Source organism: Procambarus clarkii, chromosome 33 (genome assembly GCF_040958095.1).
Source record: "Procambarus clarkii isolate CNS0578487 chromosome 33, FALCON_Pclarkii_2.0, whole genome shotgun sequence".
Taxonomy (NCBI): Eukaryota; Metazoa; Arthropoda; class Malacostraca; order Decapoda; family Cambaridae; genus Procambarus; species Procambarus clarkii.
The window spans coordinates 29,437,428-29,456,378 of NC_091182.1; the positions used below are offsets into that span (position 1 = coordinate 29,437,428).

The 18,951-nt window shown below is 48.2% G+C and overlaps 1 protein-coding gene across 5 annotated transcripts in view; it reads left to right on the forward strand.

The window, feature by feature from the left end:
* LOC123765268 (carboxyl-terminal PDZ ligand of neuronal nitric oxide synthase protein) overlaps nucleotides 1-18,951 on the forward strand; it is a 497,901-nt gene that overhangs the window by 252,166 nt on the left and 226,784 nt on the right. The window contains exon 1 of one of the 5 annotated variants that reach the window (XM_045753794.2): nucleotides 1,449-1,487. The exons of the other annotated variants lie outside the window; for them this stretch is intronic. Within the exon in view, the coding sequence (XP_045609750.2) occupies nucleotides 1,464-1,487 (24 nt within the window). The 5' untranslated portion in view covers nucleotides 1,449-1,463. Of the gene's footprint in view, nucleotides 1-1,448; nucleotides 1,488-18,951 lie in introns of those variants that run through there. 5 annotated transcript variants of the gene reach the window in all.

An 18,951-nucleotide genomic window follows, 5' to 3' on the forward strand; every position in this document is an offset into this window, starting at 1 on the left:
TACCTGGGAGTTTGTCAGCTGTCACGGGCTGCTTCCTGGGGGTGGAGGCCTTTTTTTTTTCTACCACAAACGTGGCCACACATTTACAATGCTAACCAGCATATATACATTTTCTTCTGTCCTCCATGGACAGGGTTAGAGATCAGTTAAACATATAGTTCAGGGATTTATTGAACAATCAACCACAGAAGGTGATTCGGTACTTTTAAAATGCTAAGCTGGTCGAGGACCGGACCGCGGGGACACTACGCCCCGAAATCATCTCAAGATAACCTCAAGATAACTAGTTACATCAGTCGCCTAGTAGTGGTGGTTGGTAGACATAGATGCCAGTCTTGTTCTGTACGTGTGTGTGTGTGTGTGTGTGTGTGTGTGTGTGTTACCTTGCCAGGATTTCGGGGCTCAACGTCCCCGCGGCCCGGTCTCCCTTCCCTCCCCCCCTCCCCCCCTCCCCTACCCCCTCTCGCTCCCTCCCCTACTCCCTCTCGCCCCCTTCCCTACACCCACCTTGCCCTTGCAATAAACTTAACCTTTATGTCAGAAATCTTGGCACTGAAATTGGCCAGGGTTGGGGTGGGGGGGAGGGGTGTGCCGCGGCCCCATTGTTGTCCGGGGATCGATCACCACACATTATCTCGCTGCTTTGTTAGCCACTTGGTGTCTGTTTACTATTTGGGTTTGCGGGATCGAGCTGTTAGCTCTTGGACCTCGCCCCCCCCCCCCCCCTGTAACAGTCTAATATACTCTCAACTTATTTTTCCTCTTGTATCTACTACATATATTTTTCTAAAACAATCACTCACTCAGTCACACAGTCAGTCAGTCAGTCACACTGTCAGTCAGTCACTGTCAGTCACTGTCAGTCACACTGTCAGTCACTGTCAGTCACACTGTCAGTCACACTGTCAGTCAGTCAGTCACACTGTCAGTCTGTCAGTCACACTGTCAGTCTGTCAGTCACACTGTCAGTCTGTCAGTCACACTGTCAGTCTGTCAGTCACACTGTCAGTCTGTCAGTCACACTGTCAGTCTGTCAGTCACACTGTCAGTCTGTCAGTCACACTGTCAGTCTGTCTGTCACACTGGCAGTCTGTTACAGGAAGTTTCTTTTATCGTGTTATTGCGTCGCATCAGAGTATAAGTAGCGGTACTTAAGAGTAATGCTTTCCTACTAAATGTTACAGGGGGAACCACTTTAACAACCATGCGGGTTGTTAACGACCCACACGGCGTGGCTCGTCCGGTGGCGGGAATTCTGTCGGCCAATCAGAATCACCGGGCGAGGCAATGAGGTCAGGTCAGGTCAGGTCAGGACTCTACCACCTTGTCGACATGGCCTAGTTGTGTGACCAGCCGTATGGCGAAATTGTGAAGAGGTGATACACTCTCTTCTGAAATACGACCAGTGGAAGATGGTGTGTCAATTCTGTAGGGAGTGTTGGAAATCTACCGTCGACATCAGGATGATAATATTGAGCCACGAGAAGGTAGAAAAGTTCTACAGACGATTGCGTTAGCTGTATGTATATACCGTGGTTGATCAGGTCGGTTGATCAGTCCAGCAACCAGGAGGCCTGGTCGACGACCGGGCCGCGGGGACGCTAAAGCCCCGGAAGCACCTCAAGGTAACCGTCGTGTCAGTGTAGTTGGCTGAGGGTCTCAAGAACTGTCTTGCTATTACGTAGTGGATACAGGCAAGAGAAGTACAAGGGTTCGGCAGAGAACCATTATCACTATTGAGTAACGCTGCTCTCTTTATTATTGTACTATATATATATATATATATATATATATATATATATATATATATATATATATATAATATATATATATATATATAAATAACTGTACATCTAATGTACAGTGTACAGTAATTTGTATATATAACTCGACATATAAGATACCCACGTTTTTGGGTAATAAAGATAAATATCCATGATCAAATTTTACCTATATTTTATTTTGTTCTTGGTCGGTCGGCCGAGCGGACACCACGCTGGACTTGTGATCCTGGGTTCGATCCCAGGCGAGAAACAATGGGCAGAGTTTCTTTCACCCTATGCCCCTGTTACCTAGCAGTAAAATAGGTACCTGGGTGTTAGTCAGCTGTCACGGGCTGCTTCCTGGGGGTGGAGGGCTGGTCGAGGACCGGGCCGCGGGGACACTAAAAAAAAAAAAAAAAAAAAGCCCCGAAATCATCTCAAGATAACCTCAAGATATGTTGTTGCTTCAGATTTAGCTACTCAGGACGTAGTGTCCATGTAGCACGGGCTATGGTGAGCCCGTAACCTCAAGATGGTCAGGGCTCAGTTATGTACGTGTGTCGAACCTAACAACAGGTCAGACTGAGGAGGGCGACACCTGACCAAGTCAGCGAGGACTACATTCGGATAACACCAGATTTATCTATAAACTATAGTTATCAGAGTAATTATACACTAGAAAAGAATAAATGAAATGTGTTGGGCGATGTAATCGACAGTTCGATCCCAACACGTTATTCGTTCACAACACACTTGGTGTCTTATTATTTGGGCTTGCGGGATCGAGCTGTTAGCTCTCGAACCTCGCCCCCCCCCCCCCTGTAACAGTCTAATATACTGACTCTCAACCTATTTTTCCTCTTGTATTTACTACATATATTTTTCTAACACACACACACACACACACACACACACACACACACACACACACACACACACACACACACACACACACACACACACACACACACACACCTGTTGATTGACGGTTGAGAGGCGGGACCAAAGAGCCAGAGCTCAACCCCCGCAAGCACAACTAGGTGAGTACAACTAGGTGAGTACACACTTCTTAAATTGAGAAGGTGGTGGAGGCCAAGACCGTCAGTAGTTTCAAAGCGTTATATGACAAAGAGTGCTGGGAAGACGGGACACCACGAGCGTAGCTCTCATCCTGTAACTACACTTAGGTAACTACACCAGAGAGACAGCCCCAGATATCAAACACCTACCACAGTCAACACTTCTCCCAGCAAATATAGATATTTCTGGAAGGAAGGTTGAAGTATTTAACACGGAATTGGACTAGCATATGCAGAAAGCGGGCACTATTACTTGGATTATAATTATGTAGAGTTGCTGATGTCAGCAACAGCTTCAATGATCAAATTAGCACCAGAAAAGTCTGGTCTGGAGCTAGAGAGCACGAGTTAAATAACCAGTAGATGAGTTTTGATGGTGTCAGACATGAGTTTACACAATGGGAGAGGAATAGGTGTGATTGACCATGTCGTAGCTCAGTCGATAAAGGCAGCGGCTGGGATTCTCTCGGACGTAAATTCGAATCCTTATCACGGCCCTTGTGGATTTGTTCACTTGATGCATCACGCTATTGTGATTTCTGTGTGTATTGATAATTTACCCCCCCCCCCTCCCCCACGTGGAAGGTGACGGCAGTGTTGCATTCACTGTCATGTTTGGGGGGGGGGGGACATTGACAGTAGCTCAACTTAAGTTCCCTTAAGTTGAACTTAAGTTGAGCTAGATTTAGTTGAGCTGGACCAGATGTAGATCTGGTTCAGGAAGACCTGAAACCCTTGGAAGTGCCTTGGAAACCACTTCTTATCGAAGTCTTTGTTTAGTCTTGTTATCGAAGTTTCCAAGTGCCTTGGAAACACTTCTTATCGAAGTCTTTCAAAACTCTTTGACAGGTTCAAGTCCGAGGTTCTTGATTTCGTTTTGGACTTTTGTGTTATTTGGAACGTGTTCGTCGGGCCAGTGCACCTGAGGTCAGGTGTGTGTGTCCGCTCACAGCCAGGTGTAAGCAAGTGTTTGGCATTGGCCAGCTACACACAGGTGTCTCCACACCTGTTAACACACGTGATAATTCCCCCACACTCCATCACACTTACACTGAGGAATGTGGAGGGTGAGAATGGAAGAAGGGTTAGAGGTGTTGTGTTGAAGGAGGTGAAAGCCGGAATGTTGTCTCCATGTCCCCTGGACGCATTTGTCACCGCCCCGTGACAGGGACGTGAGTGGACTGTGGCAGGTGGATGGATGGATGGTAGTGTTGATATTTGGTGACCGGGGGGAACGGAAGAGGGGGCGGGAAGATGGAATAGGAAGAGAGGAGGCCGGGATGACTGAGGAGAGAGAGAGAGAGAGAGAGGATGGGAGGGAGGATGAGGGGAAAGATGGGACGGATATACGTGTGACAGGAAGCGGTGTATAAAAATATCATGGCAATAGTGGTATGATATTATACTCCTATAGACCAGGGGCAGAGGTGGATAGTATACTGCAAGGACAAGGGGCTCTCTTATCTTGAGATGATTTCGGGGACTTAGCGTCCCCGCGGCCCGGTCCTCGACCAGGGCCTCCATTTTATGTTACACCCCCGCCCCCAGGAAGTAGCCGGTAGCAGCTGTCTAACTCTCAGGTAACACCTGGTAACAGGGGCATCAGAGTGAAAGAAACATTTTTGCCCATTTGTCTCCTCCAGCGGGGATCGAACCCGGAACCTCAGGACTACGAATCCGAAGCGCTGTCCACCCAGCTGTCAGGCAGAGGTGGCTAGTCCACTTTAGGAAAAGCTCGTCCTGCATGTCAACTATGCATTAGTTATCGAAACATGTCTCCAAGGTGGTTCTTAACAGGTTGTCGGGGAGGAACCCACATCGTCTCCCACTCTGACCGCCTGGAGGCGTCTGGTGTCATCTTGTTAGTTCCTGGAGGAGGAGGACTAGCAGCAACCGAAGATGATGGTGGTGAGTCACAATAACGTGGCTGATGTATGTTGACCAGACCACACACTAGAAGGTGAAGGGACGACGGCGTTTCGGTCTGTCCTGGACGGACCATTCTCAAGTCGATTGTAGAATGGTCCAGGACGGACCGAAACGTAGTCGTCCCTTCATCTTCTAGTGAGTGGTCTGGTCAACATGGTGGTAGTCGAGATTTCATTTCAAATTACGTTAATTTTTGGCCTAGCGCGTATGCGAGCGAAAAAGCAACGTTATTTTCAAGAGGACGGGTTGCACAGACATATCCTCCTATCCTTTGTATAGACATCCTTGCTATTACAAAGGATAGGAAGCACTCCAAGTATTCCCAGTTTTCAGGGGATTTAACGTGCGGTAATATAGATTTAACCTCTATATTAACCGGTGACAAGTGTTAGGGGTTAATTGCCCCTGGTTCTTCCCCCTTCCTCTACTCGTAGCAATCATAATCTCTAGACATCTATGGTATAATAGAGATACAAAAAATAGCAAAATATATGTATGATAGCATGAGTGGTGTTTTCATCCTTTAGAACCTTGCGCAGGTTCTAAGGAAAGGCGGCGGGCTCCGGGTTAACCTCCTCCAATGTGCAACTGCCGACAAAACGCCCACCTCCAGATTTTGCATAAACACGGAATTTTTGTGTAATCTGCATAATTGGGAATGAGGCGATGGGCTGGCGGCGGCGGCGGCACCCACACTACGCTACCCCCACACTACGCTACCCCCCACACTACACCTTCACTACGCCCACACTACACCTTCACTACGCCCACACTACGCTACCCCCACACTACGCTACCCCTACACTACGCTACCCCTACACTACGCTACCCCTACACTACGCTACCCCTACACTACGCTACCCCTACACTACGCTACCCCTACACTACGCTACCCCTACACTACGCTACCCCTACACTACGCTACCCCTACACTACGCTACCCCTACACTACGCTACCCCTACACTACGCTACCCCTACACTACGCTACCCCTACACTACGCTACCCCTACACTACGCTACCCCTACACTACGCTACCCCTACACTACGCTACCCCTACACTACGCTACCCCTACACTACACCTTCACTACGCCCACACTACACCTTCACTACGCCCACACTACACCTTCACTACGCCCACACTACACCTTCACTACGCCCACACAATGGAACACGGATAAAAGCACTCTAAACTTTGTAAGAATGGCAGGAAGATACTGACGCAATCATTCCCCGGAATATAACTTTTACATTTCACCTGCAGACCTGGCTCATTGTTCCAGCTCCCTGGTCTTGCCTCACCTGCACACTCTTTACAGTCAAGACGTAATCATCAATGAAGTGTTTTTTTAACTCTTTGGTCAGCACTTTGTCCCCTGATCAACCATATTTTGACTCAGAATCGCGCTTGTTATTAACTTTCAAGTACCAGGGAACACAGGTCCTTTGTTCCAAGTTACCGACCTGGACACTTGGAACAAGTTACCCCAGCGCCTGAGGCTGCAGTTCTCTCTCCTTATGTCTAATCACAAGTTTTCTGTTGACGGTTGCTAGGAAACCTAGAATAATTAAGGTAATCATCTGGAAAAACTTGTACCCGGTATTCGTTGCTGTTTGCTTAAATTTTAAACTAATCGTAGGAACGGAGACGAGTTAAAATTTTCATTTCATGAAGTTCGGCGTCGGGTTGTGGCTGTGGAGGATGGTGCTGCATTGTCTGCAGGGTCTCGAGTATTGGACTTGAAAACATCAAAACGAAATAATCAGCGGCGGATGCTAGGTTGGCCAAGGTAAGAACTGCCTTGACAAACTTGTGCGGGGAATCGTGCAGAGCCTTGTATATGGCAGGTCAGCAAGAAGCGAAACCGTTGCTGTAGTCAAAGTGGTTTGGTTCAACGTAAAGACATTAGGTGTGGCGGGCGAGTTTTGGGCGGGAAGGACTCGCTCCGCGGCTTCCCGCCCTCCGCGGCTTCCCGCCCTCCCTCAGGGATGAAGGAGCCTAGGGTGTGGAGGGCAAGGTAGCCTCCATTAATCAAAAGCACGGCCGCCTGGCCAACCTACGTGGCCTCACGCGCGTCGCCATTGGAAAACGATATTGCTTGTCAAGGCTGTGGAGATTGGGCCACAGGTAGGGGGCCTCCACACGTCTGCCCCCACATGTCTTACATCCCACCCAGGTCGAGCCTGGCCTCGGGCCGGGCTTGGGGAGTAGAAGAACTCCCAGAACCCCATCAACCAGGTATCAACCCACGCTGTCCACAACCTCAGTGCTGCATCCACCCACACTATGCAGCTTATAGTCTGTATAGAGTCATATAGAGTCTGAAAGCACACAACTGGACTCGAGAGAATGCACAGGTTTGCAGCAAGACTGGTGCCTGATTTACGAGAGCTAGGCAACGAAGATAGGTAAGACAAACTCTCAATCCTTGAGAGGGGAAGAAACAAGAGAGTACTATATAAAATATAGTGAGGGGGTAGATAAGGTTGGCAATGGCAGCCTCTTTACATTGAGAGATAGTACGACTATAGAATATAGCCGGAAACCCAATGCGCATAATTTTAAGAAATAGAAAGTAGCACTTGTGGCCTTTACAAGTGACTTGTACAGATGGCCAGCAAGTACTAATTAGTTTGGGCGTGAACCCTTTTTTTTTTATTGGACCGTGGGACCTTCCTGCCCTCTCTTTGCAAATGGCTTTGCAGCGCTAGTTTCTTTGCCTTGCGGCTATTTTCCCTGGTGCTGTGCTTCGCGGCGTTTGTGGGAAATTAGAGTATTGTTATTGTCTTCCATATACCAGGGAACAGATTCTTTGTTCCAAGTTACCGACCTGGACACTTGGAACAAGTTACTCCCAGCGCCTGAGGCTGCAGTTCTCTCTCCTTATGTCTAATCACAAGTTTTCTGTTGACGGTTGTTAAGAAAACCTACAATAATAAAGGTAATCATCTGGGGGAAATTTGACACTTATGCTGGGATATATGCAGCATTTGACCATTCCCCAGGATGCCACCCACAACAGTCTACTAACACCCAGGTTGCTGAACACTCCTGGGTGAACAGAGGCAACGGGTGTAAGGAGACTTGCCCATACATCTCGCCCTGCCAGCAAGTGGTGTGTAGTGAAAGTCTGACGTTGTGGAAGCCACCTCCATCCACAGCTTCAAGGTCAGATACGGTAAAGCATTTCAATAATAAAATATAATATGGACTTTTATATGTACAACTGTTCACATTGTGTGCAATGTGTCCCCTCGGTATATGTACTGTTGCAGGGTTATCTTCTTGAGGTTATCTTGAGATGATTTCAGGGCTTTAGTGTCCCCGCGGCCCGGTCCTCGACCAGGCCTCCACCCCCAGGAAGCAGCCCGTGACAGCTGACTAACACCCAGGTACCTATTTTACTGCTAGGTAACAGGGGCATAGGGTGGTTATCTTGGTTATCTTGAGATGATTTCAGGGCTTTAGTGTCCCCGCGGCCCGGTCCTCGACCAGGCCTCCACCCCCAGGAAGCAGCCCGTGACAGCCGACTAACACCCAGGTACCTATTTTACTGCTAGGTAACAGGGGCATAGGGTGAAAGAAACTCTGCCCATTGTTTCTCGCCGGCGCCTGGGATTGAACCCAGGATCACAAGTCCAGCGTGCTGTCCGCTCGGCCGACCGGCTCCCAGGGTAGGTGGATGGATTGCGTGAGGTATAGATCACAAGATATAATCACTGATGAATATGATGCCATCAACGTTACCATACACATTCATCATTGTGATGACACCCAGGCATATTTATATATCTGGCCACAATAAACGAGTTTCAAATGAACATTCAAATCATGATCCACGAACGTTAATTGTTTTCTAGTACACGCAAGAGTGTTCTCTTGGCGAACCTTCACTGAAGTGGTGGAACTTCAGTGAAGGTTCAGCCTTATCTAGACACCAGCCTGGTGTCTAGATAGGGCTGGCCAGGTCTACTCACCTTAGCGACGAGATGTGGGTGTGCTCCTAGCAGGCTGGAGCCTAGCAGGCTGGAGCCTGGCAGGCTGGAGCCTGGCAGGCTGGTGTACAGGTCGAGGTGTGACCTGTAATATACCTGGTGAGGGTTATCAGAGTTCTACAGGACGAGCCCGGCCTGTGAGGGCGCCCAGGCTTGACTGGTGAGGATTTGATCTAAAAGGCTGTTGCTTGGAGCGACCCGCAGGCCCACTTCCTTCGTGGTATTTCATGCAGGAATGTTTTGTTTCATCAATGTTTCATATATTTGTCGGGAGGGTATTGAAGAGCCGCGGACCTTTCATAGAGCACTTTGATTGTGCCTCTGGCATCTCTGCTCTTCACTAGCTCTTATTTTCCATATCCTCCCGTGTCTTTTGATCACGTAGGCTATTGTCTTGTGCAGATTTGGGACCCCCCTGGCCTTCCAGTCTATTCAGTGTGTAGGTTATGTGATACCTCTCTTGTCTCCTTTCCAGAGAGTGCATTTTGAATGCACCGTCAGGCTTGTATTGGCTGGTGTGTAGGGTGTGTGTGTGTGTGTACCTCAGCCAGGCTTGTATTGCCTGGTGTGTAGGTAGGTCAGGTGGTGGGTATGTGGGCCTGCGGGCCGCTCCAAGCAACAGCCTGTTGGACCAAACTCTAACAAATCAAGCCTGGCCTCGGGCCGGGCTTGGGGAGTAGAACAACTCCCAGAACCCCATCAAGCAGGTGTGTGTATACCTCCGCCAGGCTTGTAGTGGCTGGTGATCTATATCTTAGTTGCTTCTGGCTGTTCCGCTTGTCCAGTTACAACCAGTAGACGCACTTCCTCCTCACCAGGAAGTGGGGACTCGCCCTGAGAGGTTGACCTGCATAAGGCATCGAGTGAGGGGAAAGGTATCTTCACCGGACAAAGTTTATATATATATATATTGCTTATTTTAGCCGGCTGTTAAGGCCGGGCGAGAAATGTTACTTTTCCGCCTACACGAAGTCCTGCTACGTTCTGATAAATTGTGGTTGGCTGCGTGGTGTTGGGGAGGGTGTTGGGGAGGGTGTTGGGGAGGGTGTTGGGGAGGGTGTTGGGGAAGGTGTTGGGGAGGGTGTTGGGGAGGGAGGGAGGGGAAGGGGTGGTTCGCCTTGGTCTTCGCAACGTCGGAAAATTCTTCCACCGGACTAAATTGTGTTTCATGCTGTAATAAATTTCTTCCAGGATTTCCCTTCCCCCTGGCCCTCACCCCCCCCCCCCTCCTGGCCCTCTCCCCCCCTTTCTGGCCCTCTCCCCCCCCTCCCCCTGGCCCTCTCCCCCAGGTTGAGGAGCGGCCACAGTACTACCAATAGTGGTACTTTTTATGAAACTAATACTCTCTTAAGGATGAATATTGGTGCACTTTAATAGCCTGATTCAAAGCTGTAGAATTTGCTAAACTGGAGAGCGAGCGGAGATTGTTTACAGGAAGAATCTATTCATTAAAACCCCTTAATAGGATCCCTTAAAATCTCTTAAAATTGCAGTCTGTAGAGCGCAGGCGAGAGAGATGTATCATTGTATACATTTTGAAAAATATTAAGAGCGGTTGGCTCATGTTTGCACCAGAAAATAATTCCTTAAAGAGAATCAGGAGCCTTGACAGGACTGCCAAATAGCCTCGTTAAAAACCAAGAGCTGCAATGGCTAGGCTGAGATGCAACCAGGGAGCTGTACACAGCAGAAGAGCAGCACCTCTCTCCAGCGCCTCTCAGCAGACCGTACACAATGTGTAAACTCTCACCTCAGGTCAATTGGGGTCAACAGCGCAGGTCATCGCGAAGTCGTCAGTCACGTGACGACCTTATTACTTGTACATCAATGTCGTCGGCCTTGGCTGTGATGCACACAGTCAGCGTGCAGCAGTGACCATCATCAGGAAGCCTGACCAGAGACCGGGCCGGGGGGCCACATTGATCCCTGGAAGCAGCTGTTGGGCATCTGCATGGTACGCGACCACCACACAGTCTGCAACTCCCCCGCTGCTGTGTTGACGGCTCCTGTGACAAAAATAACAAGCAGCAATAGATCATTGGTGTGAAGTATGGAGCCGGCATGAAACTCATGAATATATTAGTGTATATGATGTCTGTGTGTGTGTGTGTGTGTGTGTGTGTGTGTGTGTGTGTGTGTGTGTGTGTGTGTGTGTGTGTGTGTGTGTGTATGGTGTGTTGTGTGTGGACTTCGAGTTGTGTTTGCGAGGGTTGAACTTCGGCTCTTTGACCCCGCTTCTCAGCATTCAGTCAATTTGTGTGTAGCTTTCCAAACCTATTGGGCTTTATTATATATAGCTTTCGAACTGTATATAGTCTTCCTTTATATATATATATATATATATATATATATATATATATATATATATATATATATATATATATGCAATTGACGATCACAAAACACTGATCATTTTATGCGGAAAATCCACAGAGAAATATGAAATGAGGTGAACGTTTCGGCTTTGTTAAAGCCTTTGTCAACACCAGACTGACTGATCAGTCTGGTGATCAACACCAGACTGAAGTCAGTCTGGTGTTGACAAAGGCTTTAACAAAGCCGAAACGTTCACCTCATTTCATATTTCTCTGTGGATTTTCCGCATATATATATATATTATATAATTTAATTTAATTTCCTTCACCACTTCTTATTGTATTTCCTTTGTTTACTTTGACACTGAAAATATTCTTTAGGTCTTTACATCTCACATAGACACTCAGTTTTCACCTGTCTGTCCTATCTATTTCCCCGAGATTTGTGTATGTGGTAATCATGTCTCCCCTAACTCTTCAGTCTTCTAGTCAAGTAAGGTTCAGTTCCACAAGTCTTTCGTTGTAACTCGTGTCCCTCAGTTACGGGTCTTGCCTGCTGGCAGACCTCTCTACTTCCCCCAACACGAGTGATTTAACCCAAGTGGTTCGGAATGATTCGTCCTTCAGATGTTTATAGGATGTTCTTGTATTGGCCAAGGAATCCTACGCTGCCGCTGATATCCGTTTGTTGTTGGTATCAGGAGACAGGTTTGGTGTAATATATCAATTCAAACGTCTCTCTCTCACTTCTTGTTATTGAAGGGTTTCGTCTTCCATTTGATATCTTCCGTCTGGGTTCCTGTTCCCAGCACTCGGTACCATTACTTTCCATTTGATCACTTACATTTTGAAAACTGGTCGGAGTCCTGTAAATCCGTTTTCAAGAATAATATCAAACAATCTAAATATTATATGGCGATGCCGTCTAGGTCCAGGTAACCTTCAAGGTAACCTTATGCAGCTAACCTTGGTAACCTTCAAGGTAACCTTAAGACCTTATAAATGCTGAAAGAGCCAAGATTCTCAAGAGTGGCAGTAAAGAAGTCTCGTTACTGCGGGTTGTATGAGATAGATGGAGCAGCCCTGCAAGATTAAGATCTTAAGGTCAAGATCATTCGAGTGCTTGGTGTCACAATCATCTATACTCTTTAGCTGGTATTATGGTTTGACTTCAAAATCTACCTGGAGATTATAAATGTTGTCAAGAACGTACTTAGTAGATCATGACATTAGAGATGTAAAGACTTAAGGTTTTAGCAAACAGTATGTTTGAAGTTTTTATTACACTAAAATAAATGTAATTTTAATGTTACATTAAGAACCTAAGAATGAAAGTAACTGCAGAAGGCCTATTGGGCCATACGAGGCGGCTAATATCTATATCCACTCAAAAACTGTCAATAAAAGCGACGAGTCCCGCACATGAACACAGGCTGGACATGCTGGCTTTATGGTTCTGGCCAGCGTGCGACGCCAGCCTGGTTCCTACGGCCTGCTCTTCGTACACACACTTTAGATTCTGGAAATGCAGAATAGAGCCATTGAGAGGTAGGGGTACCATAGGCACAGTCAGAGAGCACTGTTTCACCTTCAGAGGTCCACGGTTGTCGAGTATCTTCCCAGCAAGTATAAGAAATATTGCCGGAACAAAAGTGGAAGTCTTCAAGAAAAACTGGACTGTTTTCTGCAAGTGCCGGATCAACCGGGCTGTAGTGACTGTGGGCCTGCGGGCCGCTCCAAGCAGCAGCCTGGAGGACCAAGCTCTCACAAGTTAAACCTGGTCCAGGGCCGGGCTTGGGGAGTAGAATTGGTTATGTTGAAACCCTGCTTGGAGCACCTTGGTCCTAATACACATCCTCTTCCTAGAGCAGTGCGTGCTTGAGTGACCTTAGAGGACGACGTCCAATGTGCTCAAGTCTTTTTTTTTTTTTTTTTTTTTTTTTTGCAGGCTTTTCACAGTAATCACAATTAAGCATGAATTAAGCAATTTAATTAAGCATGTGTGGCATAGACAAATTTTGGCGCAACTATTATATAAAAACAAGATATTGAACAAAAACAAAATAAAAAAAACTAAAGCCATGTGACATTGAAAGGAAATGGAGGAAAATTTGCAAGAAAAATTATGTGTGCTTGTCAAGTCGAGGTTTCTGAGCAAGCCTAGATAATGATACCTGGTTGATGGGGTTCTGGGAGTTCTTCTTCTGCCCGAGGCCAGGCTTGACTTGTGAGAGTTTGGTCCACCAGGCTGTTGCTTGCAGCAACAATCATCGTACTTAATTAAGGCACTTGTGCTCTTGACTTGCTAACAGTCTCGTGTAAGACTTATGACTCTTGACCTAGATACGTTCCTTGGAACTATGCCTGATCAGCTAGGCTGTGTTGCCCACGTCTTGCTGCAAGCACCAACAGTCTGGCTGATCAATTCGTTCTACATAAATGTCCTTGTCGTTGAAAATCACTTTTTCAGACGGCGCTCCTGTGCCGCTCAAGATGGTCATCAAATTGTCTTAAGAATTTTCCCCAAGGAACTTCTCCAAGTAAAAGTTGCAGGTGTAATATATAATGCGTTTGTCTGTCGTCTGTGGGTCAGGTTCCATCTTGAACTTGGCTTTAGTGAATGATTCTTGAGGTTATCTTGATGATTTCGGGGCTTTAGTGTCCCCGCGGCCCGGTCCTCGACCAGGCCTCCACCCCCAGGAAGCAGCCCGTGACAGCTGACTAACACCCAGGTACCTATTTTACTGCTAGGTAACAGGGGCATAGGGTGAAAGAAACTCTGCCCATTGTTTCTCGCCGGTGCTTGGGATCGAACCCAGGACCACAAGTCCAGCGTGCTGTCTGCTCGGCCGACTGGCTCTGACGTGTGTATAATTTGTTAAGGACTCATTCATAGGCGTGTGGGAAGGTGTGGCCCTTGACCGGGTGACCCAACACTCCCGGAGCAGCTGTACACTTCTCGGCAGCCTTGCCTGTATGGTGGTAACGTTGGTCAAATTGTTATTTTCTTGTGTGTGTTGGTGCGGGCTTTGTTGTGTTGTTGTGTTGCCGGGGACTGCGGTGCCCTTGCTGAGAACTGTCCCCTCTTTCTGAGGGTAGATAACGTCACACTAGTCGTCAGCCCCCCCTCTGTCGTCAGCCCCCCCCCCTCTCTTGGGGCGGAACAATTACCTGGCCACACTCAGGGAACAGGTTTTGTTATTCTCCTCACCCATTGTTTATATGAATTCTGCACACCACTGCATCTCTACAACACTATCAGCCACCACCACACGTATAGATGCTGCATACACCGGCCTTCACCACTCACCCTGGCTTATTAAGCATCCTGTTAACTGAATTATTGCAGGAAATAGTATCTGGCTGATGGAGTTGCTGAATCAGCCCTTCACCTTATCTTGAGGTTATCTTGAGATGATTTCGGGGCATTAATGTCCCCGCGGCCCTGTCCTCGACCAGGCCTCCACCCCCAGGAAGCAGCCCGTGACAGCTGACTAACACCCAGGTACCTATTTTACTGCTAGGTAACAGGGGCATAGGGTGAAAGAAACTCTGCCCATTGTTTCTCGCCGGCGCCCGGGATCGAACCCGGGACCACAGGATCACATGTCCAGCGTGCTGTCCGCTAAGCCAACCGGCTCACCTTACAGGTGCCTGAGTGGCGGTGCCTCAGCCGTTCATCTAGCAGTGCCAGGGCTGCTACTATACAGTTCACAATTGTTCACCACTGTGTGTAAAGTGAAGTCCTCGTTGATAAGAGATAATAGCCGCTATTGGCAGAGTTTCCTCAGATCTGAGAGAAAGAGGGAGGGAGGGAGTGAGGGAAGAGAATATCAGGGAAATGAGAGGATTGGTAGGAGAGATTGGGGAACGGGGGGGGGGGGGGGTTGTGGGTACACGGGGGCGCGCGCGCACGCACACCGCACATCAAATACACGTGCACAAGATGGAGGACATTACGGTCTATTCATGCCCGTGCCACCTCTTGGGTGGCTTAATCTTTATCAGTCATGGAGGACAGCTAATGTATTCACAATATACAAAAAAATGGCGACAGGCAGGAATTGAACTACAGGTCAGTTTCCCTAACTTGTATACCATGCAAGGTGATGGAGAAGATCGTGAGGAAAAGGCTCGTTGAACATCTGTAGGGAAATAGTTTTGTAACCCACCACCAGCATGGGTTCAGGGATGGTAAATCATGCCTCACAGGCTATGATCAGGCTACAAAAATTAGATAAGAGAAAGGTGGGCAAACCGCATTTGCTTGGACTGTCAGAAAGCCTTTAACACAGTACCCCATAAGAGGCTGGTGCGAAAGTTTATGAAACTGGTATGAATAACAGGTAAGGTGTCCCAGTGGATTAGAGTATCTAAGCAACAGAAAACAGCGAATTACACAAAGTTACCTGGCACAGGAGCGAGGCTGTAAGTCCACTACGGGCTCACCATAGCCCGTGCTACTTGGAACTTTTTGTTCCCAGTAGCTGAATCGAAAGCAGCAGCGAATTACTATGAGGGGTGTACCACACGTCAGAGTTGGGTAGATGTCACCAGCGGAGTCCCACAGGGCTCTGTGCTTGGATCCATCCTGTTTCTGATATATGTAAACAATCTTCCACAGGGTACAGACTCATTCCTCTCAATATTTGCTGATAATGCTAAAATTCTAAGGATGAACACGGAGGAAAATTAAGACTACAAGATGACCTGGACAAACTGAAGAACTGGTCCAGTAAATAGTTTAACTCAAGTAAGTGTAAAGTAATAGGTGAAGGGAGCAGGAGGCTGAACACAAGGTACCATTTGTGGGAGATGAAATCCTGCAAGAGTCAAGTAGGGAGAAAGATATCACACCGAACCTGTCCCCAGAGGCCAACATCAAAATAAGATATCATCAGCAGAATATGCTAGGCTGGCCAACCTGCCTTTAGAAGCATGTGTAAGATATTCAGAACCTTGTATGCCACACGTCAGACCAATCCTGGAGTATGCAGCTCCAGCCTTGGGTCCATACCTAGTTACACACAAGACAACTTTAGAGAAGATTCAGAGGTATGCCACCAGACTAGTTCCGGAACTGAGACGTATGAGCTACGAGGAAAGGCTAAGGGAGCTGAACCTCACGTCGCTGGAAAACAGAAGAGTAAGGGAAGACAATTAGTAGTAGTAACAGTTGATTGATTGATTGATTGATTGACAGTTGAGAGGCGGGCCTTAAGAGCAGAGCTCAACCCCCGCAAACACAACTAGGTGAATACACACTCACTCGCCTAGCACCAATGCGCACCCACCACCACCACCACCACCACCACACGCACACACCAAACTTGTTCTTCCTAATGTAAATAAAAAAGGAAGATTGTGAAAGAGCAGGTGGGTGGCGCCGCCTGACGTGGGCCGCCCTTGCCAGTGGGCGGCGGCGTCTGACGTGGGCCGCCCTGGTCAGTGGGCGGCGGCGTCTGACGTGGGCCGCCCTGGCCAGTGGGCGGCAGCGTCTGACGTGGGCCGCCCTGGTCAGTGGGCGGCGGCGTCTGACGTGGGCCGCCCTGGCCAGTGGGCGGCGGCGCCTGACCTTGACCAGTGGGCGGCGGCGCCGGACGATGGCCGCCCTGGTACAATGGGAGACGCCATATCTGTCATAACTACACTCATTCATTACTGCACTGTGTGTATACACATTACTGTAGAACGTATATACACTCCCCTCTGAGTTGCCTCTGTAGCGCTCTGCTGTAGCGGGCGTTCCACCATACCCTCGCGGCTCTTGGTGACTGCTGAGGGCCCAAAGCTGTCCGTAATCGTATAGAACGTTGACGTCTAGAAATGACTAGAAGAACTCCCAGAACCCCATCAAGCAGGTTTTGTGGGCCATTGGCGGAGCCTTGCGTCACTCACGCTACATGCGCAGCCCCCGGGGCACCAGGCATGTGTGTCTGAAGGACGTGGGTCTCAAGCCCTTGCCCTCGGCATCAGCGTCAAGGGCAGGTAACTGAGATGCAAGCGCACAAGCGCGCGCACGTGCGTGCTTCCTGAGATTCCTGAGCCTACTGGGCTCTATCATATCTACATTTGAAACTGCGTATGGAGTCAGCCTCCACCACATCACTGCCTAGTGCATTCCATTTATTAACTACTGACACTGAAAAAATTCTCTCTGTGACTCATCTGGGTACTAAGTTTCCACCTGTGTCCCCTTGTTCGTGTCCCACCCGTGCTGAAAAGTTTGTCTTTGTCCACTCTGTCAATTCCCCTGAGAATTTTGTAGGTGGTTATCATGTCTCCCCTTACTCTACTGTTTTCCAGGGATGTGAGATTCAGCTCCTTTAGCCTTTCCTCGTAGCTATGTGTGTGTGTGAGAGAGAGAGAAAAAATAGTTATTAGTTAGTAACAGTTGATTGATTAACAGTTGAGAGGCGGGCCTAAAAAGCAGAGCTCAACCCCTGCAAGCACAACTAGGTGAATTCGAGACAGAGACAGAGAGCGTGAGTATCTGTCCCACCTTTTAAACTCTTCTAGATGAACTTTTCAACGGTTTGCAAAACAGAAGAAAGGGTCGCGGAAGACGTGCTTGACAAAGATGACACCTGTCAGCACTAAGGTACACACACACAGACCTAAGGTCTGTGTACCTTAGTACTAAGGTACACAGACACAGATTACTACAAGATCAAGGAGACCGCCAGCTTACCCGTGAAGAACCACAATAACGTGGCTGAAGTATGTTGACTAGACCACACACTAGAATGTCAAGGGACGACGACGTTTCGGTCCGTCCTGGACCATTCTCAAGTCGACTTGAGAATGCTCCAGGACGGACCGAAACGTCGTCGTCCCTTCACTTTCTAGTGTGTGGTCTGGTCAACCTACCCGTGAAGAAGTCTTCCCGACGCCAAACGAAACGACTTAAGAGAGACGAATGTCACTTGAACTGTCAATCCCAACAATCTCGATATATTGTACAGGCAAGACATCATCACTCTCAAGGTGGGTGACAATGCACAAACAACAAGACTCTACAACACCCATAATTTCTAAACACAACCAGACCATTATCCGAGTTATCAACGAAAATACTCGACAGATGCAACAATAGGAGATTAGACATAAATGAAGCACTACATCTCAAACACTGGTCAATCTTCCAGCAGCCAGCTTGCACTAAGGAGTAAGGTAACATCTTAAGACCGACGTTGAGTAACCAGCTTGCATACAGCCAACATCAGCTGGGTAACAGTGTTCCATCACCTCACTTAGCTTAGCTGCCAACACCCACACATCGTGTCAGCAAGGCGGACAGCCCGCCTGCTTTCATACCTCTCACTGTATTTCCCACTTCTATACTTCCCTTCACCTATGCCTCTCCTTCCTCTTTACTCCCCCCCCCTCTTTACTCCCCCCCTCTTTACTCCCCCCCCCCCCCCCCCCCCCCACCCCCCAAAAAAAAAACCCTCATCCTACATGGTTGTGTTGCTTAACTTCAGCTGACCTGTCTCGACTTCCTCTTGTGTCTCTCAAGATGATGACACCTTCAATGAGACGCATCTCTAAGCATCAGATCATATAACTCTTAAATGAACTTTGGAGAGTTAATTTTTCAAGTTGCCTTGTCAATTGAAGAAACTATCTAGCCCAATTCTTCTCCATCTATGAATCATTAATCTAACGTTTCCTGTCATACTCAATAACATGTTTACACGGGGGGGGGGGGGGGGCGGAGGGTGTGTAGGGGGGGCGGAGGGTGTGTAGGGGGGGCGGAGGGTGTGTAAGGGGGGGGGGCGGAGGGTGTAGGGGGGGGGGGCGGAGGGTGTGTAGGGGGGGGGGCGGAGGGTGTTGAAGGGTGTGAAGATGTTTACAGTGATGATTACA